The following is an 18,119-nucleotide window of genomic DNA, read 5'->3' as shown; positions in this document are numbered from 1 at the left end:
CTATTTTTTGTGGGGTGCTCTACTATGTGGTAGATGAGTTTGCCTTGGCTTTATTTCTCAAGGAACTTGTAGTGGGATGCAGAGAAAGGTTTATTTACAGAAACTATATACAAAGAGGTTTATCTCCTTAAATGTTCAATGGCTGTTTCCTCTACTCACAGGTTAAGTGGCCTGCCTTCCCCAGGAACAGCAGTAAATGTGTCTGACAGAGTTAACTGCACTTCATAGAAAATGTAAGACAACTCTGTGGGAATTCTGAGAGGCATACCATTCAAGGAGAAAAAAAAGAAAAGAAAGAAAAAGCCTGAGGAGAAAATTCGGAAAGTACAAAGCAGAAGTGCCTCTTTTAAACAATGAGATTTGGAGTCTTTGTGAATTACTGGTAAATGCTCTCCCAAAAGAATTCTGAAAGAAGGGATTTCAGTTTTAATGTTTTAAGGATCAGCTACTAAAACAATCATTGCTTTGTCATTAATGTCCTGATATGATATAAATTAGCTGCTCAAGAAAATACTATGGGATTCCTTCAAATCAGTTCTACTCATGTTAGCATGAGTTCTTCAATGAATCTGGATTTTTTAGGGGAGGACTCTCCTATTTCTTGAATGAATCAGTTGCAGATGATTATTTTTCCTTTTAAAAAATATGTAAAATGCTTTCTGTCTTAGAAAAATTTCTTACTGAAGATACTTTCTTCTGTGGACCAGAAGAATAACGGAGTTTTCTTGGTTCCATTTGACTTACTTAAATGGGCAACTCATTAAGTATGTATTTAAAACTAATAAGTAGATTTAACAATTAATCTCAGTAATTTTTGCTTTAGACCTAAAAATACCCAAATTTCTCTTCTTTCTATCTATGTCTGTTCCATTAAGTCAAAGACATATTTAAATTGAAGTTAGAAGGACAGGTTTTGTGGGAATGGGATGGCAAGGTGTTCTGAGTTATTTTAAGGGCAACAAGAATCAATACACGCTGAGAATAGTTCCAACGGAGATATGAAGTTGATTGCTTTGTAACTACACTCTTTAACTATGACATGTACTGTCCACAAAATAGAATCAGCAGTGTAAAATTCATTCAGCAGAATAGGTAAAATCAATACTCACAGATGCCAAAGCCTTTCCAAGTGCATCACCTGTCTGTGAGCTTCCAGCAGCAGTCCCTCTGGTTCCTGAATATTTCAGGTAGAAAACAAATCAAGAATTTTAGCAGGCAGGATGCTTTTTTTTTTTTTTTTTTAGCATTCTGCCATGATTTCAAGGGTGTTCTCTATCATTATCTCACCCACTGCAGCAAATATTGTGTGTGTGTTACACTTAATAAGCTAAGTTAAAGATGGGTTCGGTACCAGTTGCTACATTAATGAAAATTAAAAAGTTTTTCTTCCTTTCTTTCACTTTAAAACTCAATACTGGGGCACCTGGGTGGCTCAGTTGTTAAGCGTCTGCCTTCGGCTCAGGTCATGATCCCAGGGTCCTGGGATCGAGCCCCGCATCGGGCTCCCTGCTCAGCGGGGAGCCTGCTTCTCCCTCTCCCACTCCCCCTGCTTGTGTTCCCTCTCTCACTGTGTCTCTCTCTGTCAAATAAATAAAATCTTTAAAAAAAAAAAAAGTAAATAAAACTCAATACTAAAAAATATATTGAAAGATGTGGGGTTCATTGAAAATCCCCAAAGTAGGTTTCAGGGAGTTTTGCCAACCCAAAAAAAGCTTACCTAGAATGCTATCTGATCCATTGATGGGAGGAGTGTGTGAGGCAGCAACATAAGGCGAACTGCTGGTACTGCCACGATGGAAGCTAGACATTGGTGGGAGACTCGTGTTTATGTCTGTTGGTGAAACTGAGTGTGGAGGATAGCTCTAGAGAAAGGGGGAAAGAGACATGATCTATTAAATACATTTTCTGAATAATATGCACATATAACTGGACAACTACTATAACAGGTCAGAAAGAATATTACAAGTTAGCAGCTGAAGAGCACTACTACTGTCATTTACTTTTTAAAAAGGCATGCTAAAGGCAGTGAGCCTAGAAGTATTTCAAATGTCACAAGTTTTGGCAGAATCAAATCTTACACTTGTAATCCAAAGAGAAACACAAGTGAGGACCAAGTGCTGCTGCACCCTAGCCACGTGTTAGAGCCTACCAAGCGGTCATGTGAATGAAGGCTGCCGTAACTACTGGATTGAGACATGTGGGAAGTGGAGGTCCCCAGAATTCCACCAAAACCAGGCTGGCTCATCCCATTTGATGAACTCCAAAGGTCAGAAGAATTGTGGGTCCCATCTAAGACGAAAAGAGAAATATAAAATTGTCCTTAGCTAAAATTTTTTATTTTGATGATGGCCGTAAGAATTCAAAAGGATACCCTCCAGATACTTTTTCCCCTCCCCTTTCCAAGCCAGTCTTCTATCTAGTTTCCTTCTCTCAATTACTGTTTAAAAAGAGGGAATAAAGCTCTAAAGTTAGAGGGGGAAAAAAAGTAATCCAAACTGCAGTAGGTAGGTTGTTATAAAAATCCTTCGAAGATTTAAATTCATATCAAAGAGGATAATAAAAATCTCAAATTTGGGGATGGGTTGGATTTAATTTTGGTTAAATGGTATAACCATAAATATACCAAAAAATTCTTTATAACAAGCAATGTACATTATATCAAACTTTCTGAAACTGGAATAAAGAAGTTTCTCTAATAGTAAACGTAAGTAATTTATCAATTTATCAATGACTATATTATAGTCAGCCTTCAAATGAAATGTGTTAGCGATGACTTCACTTACCAGTGTAAAGTCAAGGAAGCGTTTATGTAGTGATTTATTGCTCCCATAGTATATGCTTCCCATAGTCCAAAACCGTATGAGACCAAATAAAAATTATTTGCTAGACATGAATTAAAGGAAATGCAACACTTTTTCACTCTTAACAAGTCTTATTCTGTTCTTTGATTTTCACTATTTATATTGATCATTCTAGGGGTGATAAGAGTCTGTAATTTAAATAAGAAACTAGAGTTGTTAATATCTTTCATTTGTTTCAATTCTAAAATGAGAAAGAGCAGCTCTACTCATTTTTCTCAACTGAAGTCCTTTTTAAGTTTGATCAATACTAGATGGGACACTCCAATGGTTTGTTGGATAGTCCAACTATATTGCAGTCAGCAATAAATAGCATTAGAAATTTTAGACCTAAATTTTAATTTATTTTGGCCAAAAATATCTAGAAATAATAACTGAATTCCTGTGTAGGTTTTCTCTTTCCTCACAATCTTAAATATTAGCTAATATACAATAGATAACTGCTGTAGGATTGACAACTATTTAGCAGTACTTACCTTGCATAAAGAAAGTGCTAGCAAACATACTGGTTGGTGGCTTGGGAGATGGATAACTAGGAGATTCACGGTTGAAATCATCTGAATTTGGGGATGGTGCATATACCTTAAAATTAAACAGGAAATTTAATTAAAATGTAAATGACTATCATATCTATCAGTTATGTAAAATGAGTGTTACATTTCATAAAGGGCCTAAAAAATCCTAGCTAGTATCTATAAAGGGCTGCCACAAATCCAAAGAAACTAAATCCACATATATAAATCTAACTTGGTTACTATCTATATATTTGTTTTTAGCTGATTACTTGAGAAAAATACTACTCCAAATATCCCCATAACGCATTTTTGTGTGACAATTATACCAGGTGGTTGAATAAAGTCATAAATGTTGACTTTGCTTACAATCCATATAAGCTCATGATTCAAAATGTGGTGGCGGAAACAGTGTCTTTTGAATACAGCATGAAATAAATTTTGGGTTCATAAGATTCATTCTTTTCACTGTTACGAGATGTATTAAAATCAAAGCGAGTTAGATGAAAGGATACTATACTTTGTTATTATTAAAGGATAACCATAAAAGGCACACTGCAAGTTTTCAGAAACTTGCTTAACTTAGTAGGGTTAGCAAAATTAAAACCAAATTCTGCTGAGGGGTCCTAATTTCAAGTACACTTTTAAGTCTGGCACAGCTTTAAGAAAAATCTTATTTAGGGGTGCCTAGGTGGCTCAGTCAGTTGAGAGTCTGACTCCCGGTTTCACTTAGGTCATGATCATGGGATCAAGCCCAGTGCGGGGCTCTGCACTAAGTGCAGAGTTTGCTTGAGATTCTCTCTCTCCCCTCTCTGTCCCTCCCCCTACTCCTGCGAGCAGGCATGTTCTCTCTCTCTAAAATAAAATAAAATCTTAAAAAAAAAAAAAAGAAAAATCTCAATTTGTCAGAGCAGTATTAATTTCCTTTGGTAAACCCTTGCTTCAGATAAGCAAACTATGAACATTTTGAATTGGCAAATGGCCAACACTGCCATTTCTCTGTAAAACTAAATGGGCAGCTAAATAACCTTAATAATCAAAACCATTCTCATGATGATTACTAAAGTCAAGAAGGAAAACAAATAAACAATTAAGGTAATGCACACTCTGTAAAAGCAAAAGTAAACCACGGGTCAGGGTCAGGAAGAATGGAAAGGTGTCCTATTGTGAACAGTGTAGGACACATATTTCTTTTGTTTAGTTAGATAAAGGTACATCCATTAAATGTCATTCCAAATAAAAATCCTAAGTATTCACTTAAGTGGAAGAAAACAGCTACCTTTTTAAAATTATGGGAGCATGTATAAAAAATCATACACATATTTTTGGCATAAGCATAGAAAATTTCTGGGATTACACATAAACTTGGTGGTTACACCTCTGGACTTAGAATTGGGAGGGAAGACATTTACTTTATGTCCTTCCACATAGTCTGGTATTTTATCCTGAGCATATCTATGCACTAATAAAAGAGTTGAGGAAGCACACAATGAGATTAAAATGTGCGCCAAAATTTTATTTACATAAACTATCATTTATATTCATTTATTCTTCCTCTGAGGCATTAACTAACTATAAAGACTCTTGACAAATTACCTAAGCTTCCAAGACTCAATTTCCTCATTGGTAAGATGGTGCTAACAGTACTTGCATCAGGGGGTTGATGGGAAAATCAGATGAGATAATACACATACAATACTTAGCACAGTAAGCACTAAGTATTCGCTAATAGTATCTCAATCATCTTTCTGTCGTTCTTGTAGAAGCTGTTATTCTACAAAATATTGCCCTTGTTCAGTTCCTGAATGCAGTTCTTACAGTTTTTGTCTGCATAATCCTACTTATAAATATAACTCATGCTAAATAAAAGATTGAAAAGTTTATTTTTACTTTTCTTGCTAGTCGGTTTCATACCAGCACAGGTGTTTTTTTTCAATGGATGGACATTTAGGTTAGTTTCCTCTCCCATCCCAGAGGTAAAGACTACACACCTGTGGTGCCTGAGAAGTTTGAGACAAGATGGATTCCTAAGAACTACCCAGAAAGACCGCAGATAAAGGAATATGGCAGATAAAATGTGTTTTCTTCCCCATTACAGATATTAAATGTATTTTTCTAGTTTAGTGCTATTACATAAGATAGTGTCACAGTGAAATAATTGTGTATACACAAATGTGTTTTGAATGCTGATGGGCAGGAAAAGTTTTCAGGAAAGGAATTTTGCACTTTTTTCTTTTAATCAAGTGTCAGTATCTAAACTTAGCCACAGCTAGATGTCCTCTGTCCCCTTTATACAAAGATTTTTCCAAACTAGGCTGAAACTACAATGAAGAATAAAGTAAATCAAGACCCAGCAAGAAAATACATATGAGAATAAAATTTAGAAGACAGCATTAGAACATATGCTTCTTGTCACAAATGCTTATTTACTATATACACCATCACTTGATCTCAAAGTATGAAACACAAAATTCTCTAATTCTATCCAGGTTATAGACTGAAATAGTATGTAAGCCTCCAACTTATGAAAAAAACTCCAGTTTTGATGTGTCATCTCACACACACAGAAATCTACATAATTTGTCAATTAAATGTATAATTTGTCAATTTATATTTATTTATCCTTATTCCCATTCAATTCACTGTATTCCATACATAATATACTTACACTTAAAAAAATTCTAAATGTTTGCAATTATAAAAGTGATTAAAGGATAAACCTGACTGTACTGACTTACAAATCACAGTTAAATAAAGGAGAATATGCTGATCATACAATGGTTAATGATTGCTGTCATGGAAAACAAGAAAACCACAAGATAAACCACACAAAGCAGAAGAGACTAGCCTATTTGTATGTAAAAATTTTAAGCTGTATGCAAAAAACAGGGCTCATTTTAGAGGTAAAGTTGTTTTTAATGTTAGTCTTTATAAACAGAGTTTGAAAAAGAATAAATGGACTTTTAAAAGATAGATCTTATAAATGAAAATGGTGAAAACTCTAAGCTATTAAAAGTTTATCATTTATTTACTAACCTAAGTTCAAAGTTTTTAATCATAATAAAAATGTTTTGAAAAACGTGGTTCTCAAAGAGGCCCATCTAACAGTATTTCTAACACCAGCCAAATAACTTTACTTTTGGTATCTTAACCATAGCTTGCAAAAACATAGATGCAATGTTATGAAGCAGCAGTTGCGCCAGTCTCAATTTCTCAGATCAAAGAGTTCTTGCGGCAAAGCGCAACTGATGTGGTCTCAAAGACTTTATTAACTCCAGATGTAGGGAAATAGTCAGCCAATTCCACAAAAAGAGCAAGTCTCTTTTAGTTACAATCAGTACTGGCCACAAATTAAAACCAGACTGCTTATGTCATCTGATCACCTGCACATAGATGCCAGTTTTTTTTTTCTCCTAGTTAATGATCTAATCAGACGTTTACATCTTAAGTACGATTTTGTATCACAACAAACAATCTTAAAATTAAGAGAAAGGAATATATATGCTTTAAGATGATTAAAATCTACCAGGAATCAAACTATTTAAAAGATAAATAGAGGGGTGCCTCGCTGGCTCAGTTGGTAGAGCTTGAGACTCTTGATATCCGGGTTCTGAGTTCGAGCCCCACGTTGGGTCTAGAGATTACTTAAAAAAAATAAAATCTTAGAAAAAGGTACAGTTAAGTAATTTAAGATATTCCAGTAAAATGTGGTCAATATTTAGAACTTTTCTTTAGAATTCTAACTTCCATTTCAGAATGGCAGGCTCACAATTCTTTCTTCTTTCCCAAGCACTTACATTTTATCCTCTAGGCATGGTGATGAGAGAAATTTTGAGTGTCTGGTGAACGGAACTATACCATTTATTCCAACCTGAATGAATATTACTGAAAATCTAAGATACGTCCCTGTTAAGTCTGGCTGAACAGAACGAATCCACATCAGTATCTCTAACGTCCTCATCTCATCCTACCCAAACGTACTTTTTAAGAGTGACAGAGCACTTCAGGGATGAATATTTATAATTACTCTTTACAGTGATTACACAATTATCCTTGGGATGTTTTAGCTCATTCAACCAATTGAAGTCAAGTTAACAAAAACATTCCTTTTTACTTGCTTGGATGATTCAGTTTAGTCATATGGATAACTCCATATTCAGAGCAGATCATTCTCTGTTTAGCTCTAAAGGCTGGAGCTGTGCACTGTGTTCTTGATTTCAATGCGTACCTCCTGTGATTAATACTGGAAACATCCCTGTCAGGCAGGGAGCCATAATGATTTTCTGATAGTTATTGAGAAAAGATGCAAAGAAGTAGTAGCTTTTGCTAAAAAGGTTTTCCTTTTTCATTTTGTTTCTGTTTTTTTAAATCTTGTCACATCCAGTGATGGGTTAAAAGACGATGTCACTCCCCATGCCTTTAAAAATAGATCCATAGCCTGTGTGGTGGCTGGTATTTTTAAATGTCCCAAATGATGAGGAGATGAGTTGGGAATTTTCCTTAGTATGTGAGAATAGCTATAAATCTTAATTAAGATACCCTTCCACAGAAAATGAGAGGAATGCTTTAGATGAGCACTATCCAATAGAGGTTTCTGTGATGATGAATATGTTCCACATCTGTTCTATACAATGTAGTAGCCACTAGTTAGTTACATGTGACTATTGAACACTTGAAATATGAACAGTACAGTTGAGGAATTGAATTTTTAATTTTACTTTAATTAAACAGTCATATGTGACTAGTGGTTACTATACTGAACAGCATAGGTTTAGATCATTTTTCCTTACTCAGTTTAGAATTGCATAAATTATTTTGAAAGAAATATTCTTGGAGTCTCATAAGCTCCAAGGCCTATGAAAACCAAAATCAGCCTAAACTGTCAAAAAATTTAGGAATATCTTCACCTGATTTGGAAAAAAGAAAGATGGAGGAGCTTATCCATTTTTCTGAACATGCTCTAACACAGTAATTACTATCAAGATTTCATTATGTTTCGGCTTCTATTAGCTCTAAGGTCAAGATGATTTGAATAGCAGTTTTCTTTAAATTCCAATAAGTATCATTAAACACTTTAATACATGCTACCATGGACCTCCAATATGTGAAAAGTTTAAAATAATAAGAGAAATCATCTTTAGCACAGTCTTTATCAACTTACTAAGATAACAAAACAAAACATTTGGCTAATTTACCCTACCATCATAATTTCAAAATAAAAGTGTAACATTATATTCAGGAACATCCACTTAATTTACCTTATTTTTATATATACTTTTTATTAAACTATAAAAATTTCACAAGATATACCTGAGTACCTAAAAACCTGGAAAAAAAAGTCTAGGTCACTGGAAAAAAAAGAAAACCACAACCTAAGTCAAATCCTATCTTTAAGAACTGTAATTAAACCTCCGGGCCAATAATTTTTAAGATATGCATGTTTAAGGGTCAACACTTAAAAATTAAGAAAAACTAGGTAATTACCATAAGAATTTATTTTTAGTTATTGCTGATTAACCTAGTCAAGTTCCTCACACAATAATACAAACAACAGTTTCTATTCCTGAATTTTGGGGGCCCTGAATTTAGTAAAAAGAGGCTGTTTAAAAAAGAGTAAATAAAAATTTGGCTTTAAGAATTATACTGATTCAGATAAGGGTGCTAGGTAGGTGTTAGGGAAGTTCAAGAAATTTCCTAAAAACAATTTTCTATTGATTTTTCTGATCATTTTGGGTCCATTATTCTCTGTGAATACTGATCTAATGTATAAACTCAAATACAAAGCATCTTTAACTTAAGTGGCAAAATTTTAAAGTTTCTGAAATTTAGGTCTTCCCAATTTCCTTGTTCCTTCTCTAAGCAAAATTAAAAGAAATATAACCCCAAAGAAAGACATTAAAATTTTTAAATAAATCTATGAAACCACTAATTGAAGAATTTTCCAATATCTAAGAATACTTAGATAAAAGATTTGATAAATATTTCAATGTTTTCCGTATTTTATTATTACATAAAAATAGAAGTTTTGCCACTTTGCCAGAAAGTCCAATCTACTACTGGAGTCTTTATGGTAATTCCAAGCCCAAGGGGAAAAATATTGATAGTTTCAGTACCAAATACCATAAAAACCAAAACCAAAGGCATCATAACACAAAATATCTGAGGTACAAGGACTAATAACTCAAGGACACACAAACCATTCTGTCAAGGATTCTTTTTACCTAATTAGCCTGCTAAAAACACAACTGGAATTTCTGTAAAAGGGATAAAAATACACGTTTTTATTTTCAACAGTTTCATAAGTAAAAGGAACAATGTCTTTTCCCAAGAATTCCCAGAGACGTGTAGGGGTGAAATGAAGTAAAATTTCCTAACAATAAGAAAACAAAATTCCAGTTTTCAGTACAAAGCAGCTTAAAATCAATTACTAGTTCTGCTGTCTAACAAGCATAGTTGGATATTACTGGTTTTCAATTGTGAGAAAAATGTCTTAGGAAGTCAAGCACATTTTTATTAATCTTAAGTTAACATCACTGGGCATTTTTCACCAGCTCTTTATTGTAACTGCTATCATTGTTATAATGATCTCAGTTTTTCCTGAGAGATAAACTATGGAATTTTTAAGGGACTGGGTTTGAAACTTGTATGCTAGGATAATATACTAAACAAATCAATGAGTGTCACTCCTTAGCTCCCTACATTTTAAAGAAATTGAGATCCAACAATACAGAACTTGATCTCTTTCTTCAACACATTCATGAACTAGTGGAAAGGGATATAAATTTCTTTCTAAAACATTAATAAAGCTGACCAGTGACGACATAATCTCCTGGCAACGGCTGTAGTTTTACACTCCTTGGTATTCTGCCCACAAATTAAGGGGAAAAAAAAATCCTTGGATTTATATCTAGAATATAGTCTCAAGATAGTTTTGGTAAAGGGGAGAAAAATCAAAGTAGATTTAAGCTAAAGTCCTTGACATTCTATGTCGTTAGCATTGTATCTTCACAGCATTCTTAAATTAATTCATGTTTTCCTCATCATACAAATATTAGGTTTAACTCTACTGGGCCCACAGACAAGCTGGAAATTTGAATTAATTTACTTGTACTTTCTTCTCTCATGTTAATTAGCAATAAATCCCCAAGGGAACTGAAATGTAGCTCTATATACTTTCACGTTGGTTTCTGTGCTTTTATTAACTGATAATGTTTATTTGCAACATAAGGCTTAGATGTATTTACAATGAAATTTTAGCTACTTCCTACTCTAATTCTTATGAAAATACAAACTACGTGGGCAGTCAGGTGCCAAAACCCTGGCTAAACCAATTTTCAGAACTATGGGTTCTATTAGAAGAGGAGACCACGCTAGTCTGATTTCCTGAGTTCTTAAACAAATCTGGTTTAAAGCTCTTCATCTTAAACAGAAACTAATAAAAATCTGCTTGACTGACCACATCAATCTGCATTCATAAAACTGTTAGTCTCATCATATATGCAAAATACATTAAGTATTTATAAGAATGGCCTCCTGTTTTCCTCAGTTTCATTTTCTTTCCAGTGTAGTATATTTTGATACAAATTATAGTAAGGATAAATGAAGTCTGGCCCTTTGCTATGGAGGCTAGTTAACTTGCCCTTGGGAAAACCTGCTCTTGGGAGAGAGATCTGGGTTCAATTCTGACCTCAGCACTTACTAACTGGGTGGGGCTTGAGCAAGTTACTTAACTTCCCTGAACTTCATTTTCCTTATTTATAAAAGAATGACAGTAACAACTAAATGACAGAGTGGTTGTGAAAGTTAAATGAGGTCAACATAAAGCCCTCACTATAGCTCCTGACAGAGTAGCCCTTATAATCATGTTAGTTCCTGTCTCTTCTTTCCCAGATTCCATCCAAAGAAGCTCAATATTAAAAATGCATTTCTAAGCTTGAGTTTCAAAACTTGGATTTCTGTGTTGTCTCTGATAAGATTAAAATAATCCCCTCATACAATTAAAAGAGCATCATGTCTGTACTTGCTGCAATTTTTATACCTGGAACACTCTGTAGCATCTTCAGTTCAAGGCCTAGAAAATGGAGGCTGATCAGATCAGAGGAAGGCCGAAACTCCAGAATCCTCAAGGTGAAGAAAACAGGAATCCTCTCCTCCCAAAACTTTACTTCCTTTACCTCTAAGACTTTCTACCTTTCTGCATAAAGGACACAATTTAGTCATATCAATGAGAAAACTGAATGCAGGGCAAATTCTTTATACATAAGGAAGCTCAGAAACCCATTATTCTTTGCTATTTTTTAATCTCACAAAATTGATATTCAAAATGGTTTTCAGTTTTCTGTTTATGATAAACACATATTAATATTTTACAGTATATTACAGAATACAACCACACAAAGGCTATATATGATACAGATCATTAACCCCTTCTCTTTTCAAATAGTGGGAAAAACAGGGTTAATATTTTGGCTTTTCTTTTCTGCATATAGATGCCCAAGCCTGTTATATTTCCAACAATATAATACGATCACAAATCTTAAATAATAAAATACAGAAAGCCTCTTCGCTCATTAATCTGTTTTTTGCTAGAGACTACTCAGTCTTATTGTTAAAATATCTCAACCATCCTTAAATACATGAAACCAACTTGAAAATTTAAAAATAAAAACCGGAAAAAAAAGAGAAAGTATTTTAAGACCAGTACCATTTAGGATTTCTTGCTCCCTAATACCCACAAAGGGATCTTAAAAATGAAATCAATGGGAACTTGTTAGCATTTCAAACTATTAATCTGCCCTATCAACTAAAATAAAATGTAAGGTAGGATTAAAGAGTGAGCTTAAATTTAACCTGTTCACTATGAGGATTATATAAAAATTCCATAACTGAAGTAAGGAAGTATATTTCACTTAGGGTCTGGAAATTTTAAGTTAAAGCACCAGTTTTTACCATGATGGGTAGACATCACCCAAAATATACAGTAAAATGAGGCATTCACATAGTTTCTGGATAATGTAATTACATACTACATCATGTTCTTATTGAAGAGTTGTAAGAGAATAAAAAAAAACTAGAGGTGGTAAAAATAAAATACATATAAGAAAATACATTAAGACTAGGGCCTTATGATCCAGAGGACTAAGCAATATATCAGCTATTTATGCATTTTTCAAGAACATAGAAGTCACCTTTGACCTATATCAGGCACAGGCTATCAATTTTCAGGCTACACTTCTCTATCATACCAGCTATGTCATCTACCATAAGTCTGGAAATACTTAATACCATCAAAGCTGTCCCCTGCCCCCAACCCAATGTAGAACAAAGAGAAATGTTGTAATAGAGTGATCTGTGCTCTCGAAAGAATAAAATCTAAACTCAATTTGAGTTACAGTCTCTGCTTCAGAGGCCCTGTATAATTAATTTTCCTGAACTCACAGACAGACAGACAGACACACACAATCTTCAAAATGACTATTTTACTCAGAATTGGACATAAAAGTATTTTCACATTTTAAATACAGTTAGCAAGGAAGCTATATAGAGATCAAGTAATTTCACTTATATTCCCCATCTAAATCTACCTCTCACATTTTCCAAAGCTCTGCTTATATGGCTAGTGGGAACACATACTTTTTAATAAGTTTAGGATATTCTGGCTTGATTATCATCTATTAAGAAAGCTTACCCAAAAGTTAACAACCAAATGCTAACAGAGTCCAAAGAGGCCTTCCCAAAGCAGTCAGAGAATGAAAAAGTGCTTTCATTAGTTCTCACGTACCCTGGTTAGAATCATATGCTACTTGAAAACATTTTCATTAAAGCATTAAAAATGCCTCTACTCCCGACCAAAAAAAATATCACTAAAGTCAGATATGTATTTAAAAAGACACTTGAGGGAAAAATTTTTTTTGTAAAGATTGAGGAGGAAAATACTGAATTTCTGACATAAACCCAAGATTGTTATTCACTAGTATAACATTTTTACTACGTTTATCAATTATAAGGATAACTCCTAATCTTCCAGTGAAGTTCACTTTTAGAATATACAAAATCCTCTGACTTAAAGATACTTTTGTAGAAACATTCTAAATAATAAGTAATTAAAGAACAGAAAAGTCTTGCTTAGCCACACAGAAAGGTATTATTTTAAAACATCTAACCATGTGCTATAAATTGACCAGAAATACATTCTTTGGAAAATGTTTAAATGCATTCTTTGAAAAATAGTGATTTATTTTATGAATCTGTACAGGGTCAAAATTCTGGTTTGATTGGAAACAGATGGTATCCCAGTAAAGTCAGGCTCTGGACCTGAAACTCCAAACAGGAAATACGGCCCTCACTAGCTGACTGCTTCCCTAATCATTCCCAGAGCTTCATACTTGTTATTTTTATGAATATCCAAGATGACTTTCATCTTTCCCTTCTATCTACAAAGCATCAAACAATCCTCTCTCTCTGTGAGTGTATGTGTTTTATATATGTTATATGTTTACAATATAAAAAAACATTGAAAAATATGTACTTTTAAGCTCACTGCTAGTAAAGACATCAGGGATTAAAAATAGTAACTCAGAAATTCAGGTTTATTTTCTATCCTATTTTAAAAATAAAAGCCAACAACTATTGAGTAACAGTGTCAAAGGCAACTTTACTGACACTACTTACAAAGAAATACACAGTTTAAATGTATTGCAGAAAATGATAAAACCTCACAGGTTTTAGTAAAAAGCAATTAATCTACACTGTTTTCCATTAAATAAGCCAGTTAGAAGCTATATGAACAAAGAAAAAGACTTACCGTTTTCCCATTGTAGTAATACATCAAAGAATTGCTGCCCATTCCAGGGACAGGATAAGCACAATACATGTTGATTTTGAAAATGTTAGTTTGCAGCTAATGCACACAGCTTCTCTCCAAGACATACATCCACACAGCCAAACAGAGTTAAGTCTTCAGCACTATGCATCCACACATGGATCTACTCAAAAGGAACTTATGCAAAATAGGACTGAACCAACTCACAGAGCAGAGAGGGAGGGTTTATGCTGTAAGTAACCTCTTTCAATTTCTATCAAGTCCTTGCATTGGTGGAGGATACCAATAAGACAAAGTTTGGGTATTTAAAAAAAAAACAAGTTACTTAGTAATGTTAAATAATGAAAAGAGAGAGAGTGTCCCAGAGATAAATATCCCAAGAAATTGTTAATTTTGTCATATATATGATATATACCTCCCTCTCTCAAAGAAAGGCAAACTGACATCTCTTAATCTGTTTTTAGTTTTAATTAAATTAGAGTACAGGTGGCAGGGAAACCCAGCTTGCTATACCTCTAGCAACATTACCATCTGGCCTGGTCTAAAGTTGCTTCCAACTTTGATAAACACATGATCAAGCTATCAGGAATTGGAAACACTGAATCATGTGTAACAAGAAGGATCTAGACAGTTAAGCCTTGTACAAAATCACTTCCTGGAGAAAGCAGACCCATCACGTAAGTACCTCTTAACTAGCTAGAACAAATCATAATTTTTTTTAAGTTATAAAAATCATATTGAAAAAAATGTTGAAAGGAGCACATTTCATGAAAAAGTTCAGTACAAAAACTTAAAAAATTATCTTGAAAATAAACGTTTTAAAAAACAGACCTGTTTTTTTCAGACCTATTTAATAATACAGATTTTCAGTTATAAATCTCCTTAAATTTCTCATTCACAACACCAGTTAAAAGTTTATAATGGACTACACTCTTCTAGACCATCTAATATGTAAAAGCAATTCAGTAGTTAAATAGTAGTAGTTTTGTTTTCCCTTACATAAAAGTATGAAAGGCTGGTGTGTATAACAGACAAGATGTGCACTATAGCTGATAAACCAAAAAAGGTTTCTTAGATGTCTTTCCTCCAAGTTCATTACTATTCTTAAAGAATACTTTTTATATTCATATTTTTATGTTAATGCTCAGATTTCTCAAAAAGGAAAAATAAGATATAGGAATAAATGTCTCATAGACTTAAACATTTTATTACACTTATAAATCAAAAGGTTTTAGACACTGTCCGCAAATACATATTTCTCCCACATATTATTTTGTTATTTAAAACATTTTCAATTTGTCTTTTTCATTTGTCTGGATTCTAACTCAGAGAAACAAAATAGAAACATTTATCTCCTTTCTCCCCATCAAAACCTCTTTGTATTACTCTCTCTTCTCCCTGGGCCTTGCAGGTTCTAACAAAACTGTGCCAATCAGAGGAGAGTTAACAAGCTGCAAAAATGGGGCACATCACCTTTTTTTAAGGCACCTTTCATGAAGCAGAGCTCTTCTAAAAAATATTACAGAAACATTCAATAAGAGGGCAAAAAATAAACGAAAAACCCAACCCATTCTTATGAAACATACTGATCAAATTATAGTAATAAAACCAGATCAGACAATAAGGCCAGCTAACTTCACAATGTTTAAAAGCTGATGGTATCGGAGTAACAATAAAACCTCCCCACATTCTCCAGATACAGAAAAGACTAAGCAGCAGCTGCAAAAGAACATCACTGTACAGCAGACTATTAAAATGCCAGTCTGCAGAGTGGTTTGTAACTTCCTCCCTCCTGAGAGACCACAAAGACCCATTTCAATCCTTAGAGCACTGTGTAAAAAGCTTTGATTTACAATTAACAATGCCAAGCCTTAAAACCATTCAAGTAAATTTTACTCTTTCATAGATATAGTCGTTCTCTGACAAGAACAGCTACTCAAAAAAAAAAAAAGATGGGAAATTGATCATCTAAAATAAAATTTCCTTTTTCTCTTAATGACTAAAAATTTAAAAATTTACTTTTGAATAGAAATTGAGGAGGAAAAGAGGGAAGCCACAAAACACTGATAATACTTGAACATTTTCTTCCTATAATCATTGCTCCAACTTGAGACAACTTTTATATATTGGTAACAACAACAACAAAATCCACTTACAGTAGTTAAGGCTCATTTCTCTGGGGCTTGCCAGAAAAGAGTACTCTTTTGTCTGATAAAACAAACAATATAAAGTAAACCCAACTATACAATCTTGGCTATTAACAATGAAAATTTCAGTATTTCACCATCAGTTCTTTATTTTAGATACAACTGTATGATACTCTGAAAGGAATAAACAAATATTCAGGCAAAAAAAACCAGTTCAGAGTAAAGTCAGACACTATAATCTTCTACTGTTCTAAAGTAGTTTATTAAGCAACTGGAGAAGTTTGCTATTAAAGCTGAAACCTGAATGTGAAACATAATAGTTTCTAAACAGAGTTGAGTAATTAAAAGCTTTTGCTTCTCCTTTTCATTCCTGCTTTCAAAAACAGAGATACAAAATCCATACACATGTATTTAAGACACCTTCCTCTTCCCCAGTACACAACATATTCACTTGGTATACACTACTGCCTAAATTGAAGGAAGAAGCAGAAACTTAAGAGAGATCTACATATATATGACATTAAACTAATTTTTCAAACACAGTCAGTCATCAAGAAAACGGTGGTAATCTAAATAAAATATTCCCATAATCTACTTGTGTGTTATGGCAAGGTCTTTTGTTACCCCCACATATTTTTTTGAAGTCGGCCTTACTCTGAAAAAACTACAACTGGTTGACATAGACTGTCATTTTCTTTATCACAATTACAAATGATCTTTTATGTTGTCTTTTTTCCCTTCCTCAAAAATATTTTTTGAAAAATTCTAATTTAATCTATGCAACAGCTGCAGCACAATTTTTTTTCTTAAGAAGAATCATATTACAGGAAAAAAGGCATATAGATGGATCAAGTGCTGCTCTAGTGAATGCAGTTGTTTAATCTTTGCCTTTTTTTTTTTTTTTTTAAAGGAACATGTCAAGGGTTAATCCTGTGACTCAGTCTGACAAAACGAGTCAGCTGGAGACAGGGCCACTTTTTAAACCTGATTTCAGACAGACGTGCAGTCTGCACAGGAGCTCTGAACTGTCCTGCACTTTTTATCCTGGATTGTTTCCACCAACAATTCTATGTAATCACTTATGTGTTATTCTAAGATGATGTGATCTAACTTAATATTCATGCTACCTCGTCTAATAATCTAAACAATCACCAAGTTTTATAACAAAATGGGCATTTCTGTACACATGGGCAACATGATTAATGAAAATGTCACAAAACCCTGAAAAGAATATGACTTGGAGCCATACATCTTTTATTAACAAACTGATGATCATGGTTTGAGGATTATTGCATTTCACCGATTTTCAAATACAGTTCCCCTTTCTTCAATGGTTCAGGATGTGATGTTTATTGTCATTCCAACAGCCATCAAGCACAGATGTAAACTAGATAAGACAAAGCTATAACGTATTTTACCTAAGCAATTTTACTTCTTTACTGAAGATTTAGGAAAAGATGTTTTCAAAAAGTCTACTAGATAGAGACTTTCTGGCAGCTTCTGTTTAAATTCCAAGCCCCCATGCAAAATTTCCTTTTTCCTTCTTATTTTTCTGTTGGTTGGGAAATAAGACATATCTTCCTTGGAGACCTATGCAAAATTTCATGGAATTACCTATGCAATATTTTATTTTAATCTATTTTGTTAGCTCTTCTTTATCCCTCTTTGGATCACTGTAACTCTCATACCTGTTTTATAAACTATTCTTAAGCAAGAATGTTTCAACAGTGACCTAAAGTTCTAAAAAGTTTTCAAAACAAAATTTTAATTGGACTGAATT

At 33.6% G+C, this 18,119-nt stretch overlaps 1 protein-coding gene across 10 annotated transcripts in view; it reads right to left on the bottom strand.

Moving 5' to 3' along the window:
* The window catches only part of TCF12 (transcription factor 12), a 374,492-nt gene that overhangs the window by 44,766 nt on the left and 311,607 nt on the right, over window positions 1–18,119 (bottom strand). For 6 of the 10 annotated variants that reach the window (XM_034994346.1, XM_034994348.1, XM_034994345.1 and 3 more), the window contains exons 9-12: window positions 3,335–3,440; window positions 2,150–2,289; window positions 1,718–1,862; window positions 1,110–1,174 (exon numbers count right to left, since the gene is read on the bottom strand). In XM_034994346.1, coding sequence (XP_034850237.1) covers window positions 1,110–1,174; window positions 1,718–1,862; window positions 2,150–2,289; window positions 3,335–3,440 — 456 coding nt within the window. Of the gene's footprint in view, window positions 1–1,109; window positions 1,175–1,717; window positions 1,863–2,149; window positions 2,290–3,334; window positions 3,441–11,408; window positions 11,565–14,174; window positions 14,592–18,119 lie in introns of those variants that run through there. The other 4 variants (XM_034994352.1, XM_034994353.1, XM_034994350.1 and 1 more) reach the window with 4 other exon arrangements.

The sequence above is a fragment of the Mirounga leonina genome, unplaced genomic scaffold (assembly GCF_011800145.1).
Source record: "Mirounga leonina isolate KUSES-001 unplaced genomic scaffold, KU_Mleo_1.0 Mir_91, whole genome shotgun sequence".
NCBI lineage: Eukaryota > Metazoa > Chordata > Mammalia > Carnivora > Phocidae > Mirounga > Mirounga leonina.
Note: the sequence above shows the minus strand (reverse complement) of the source record. Positions and strands in the feature narration are given on the sequence as shown.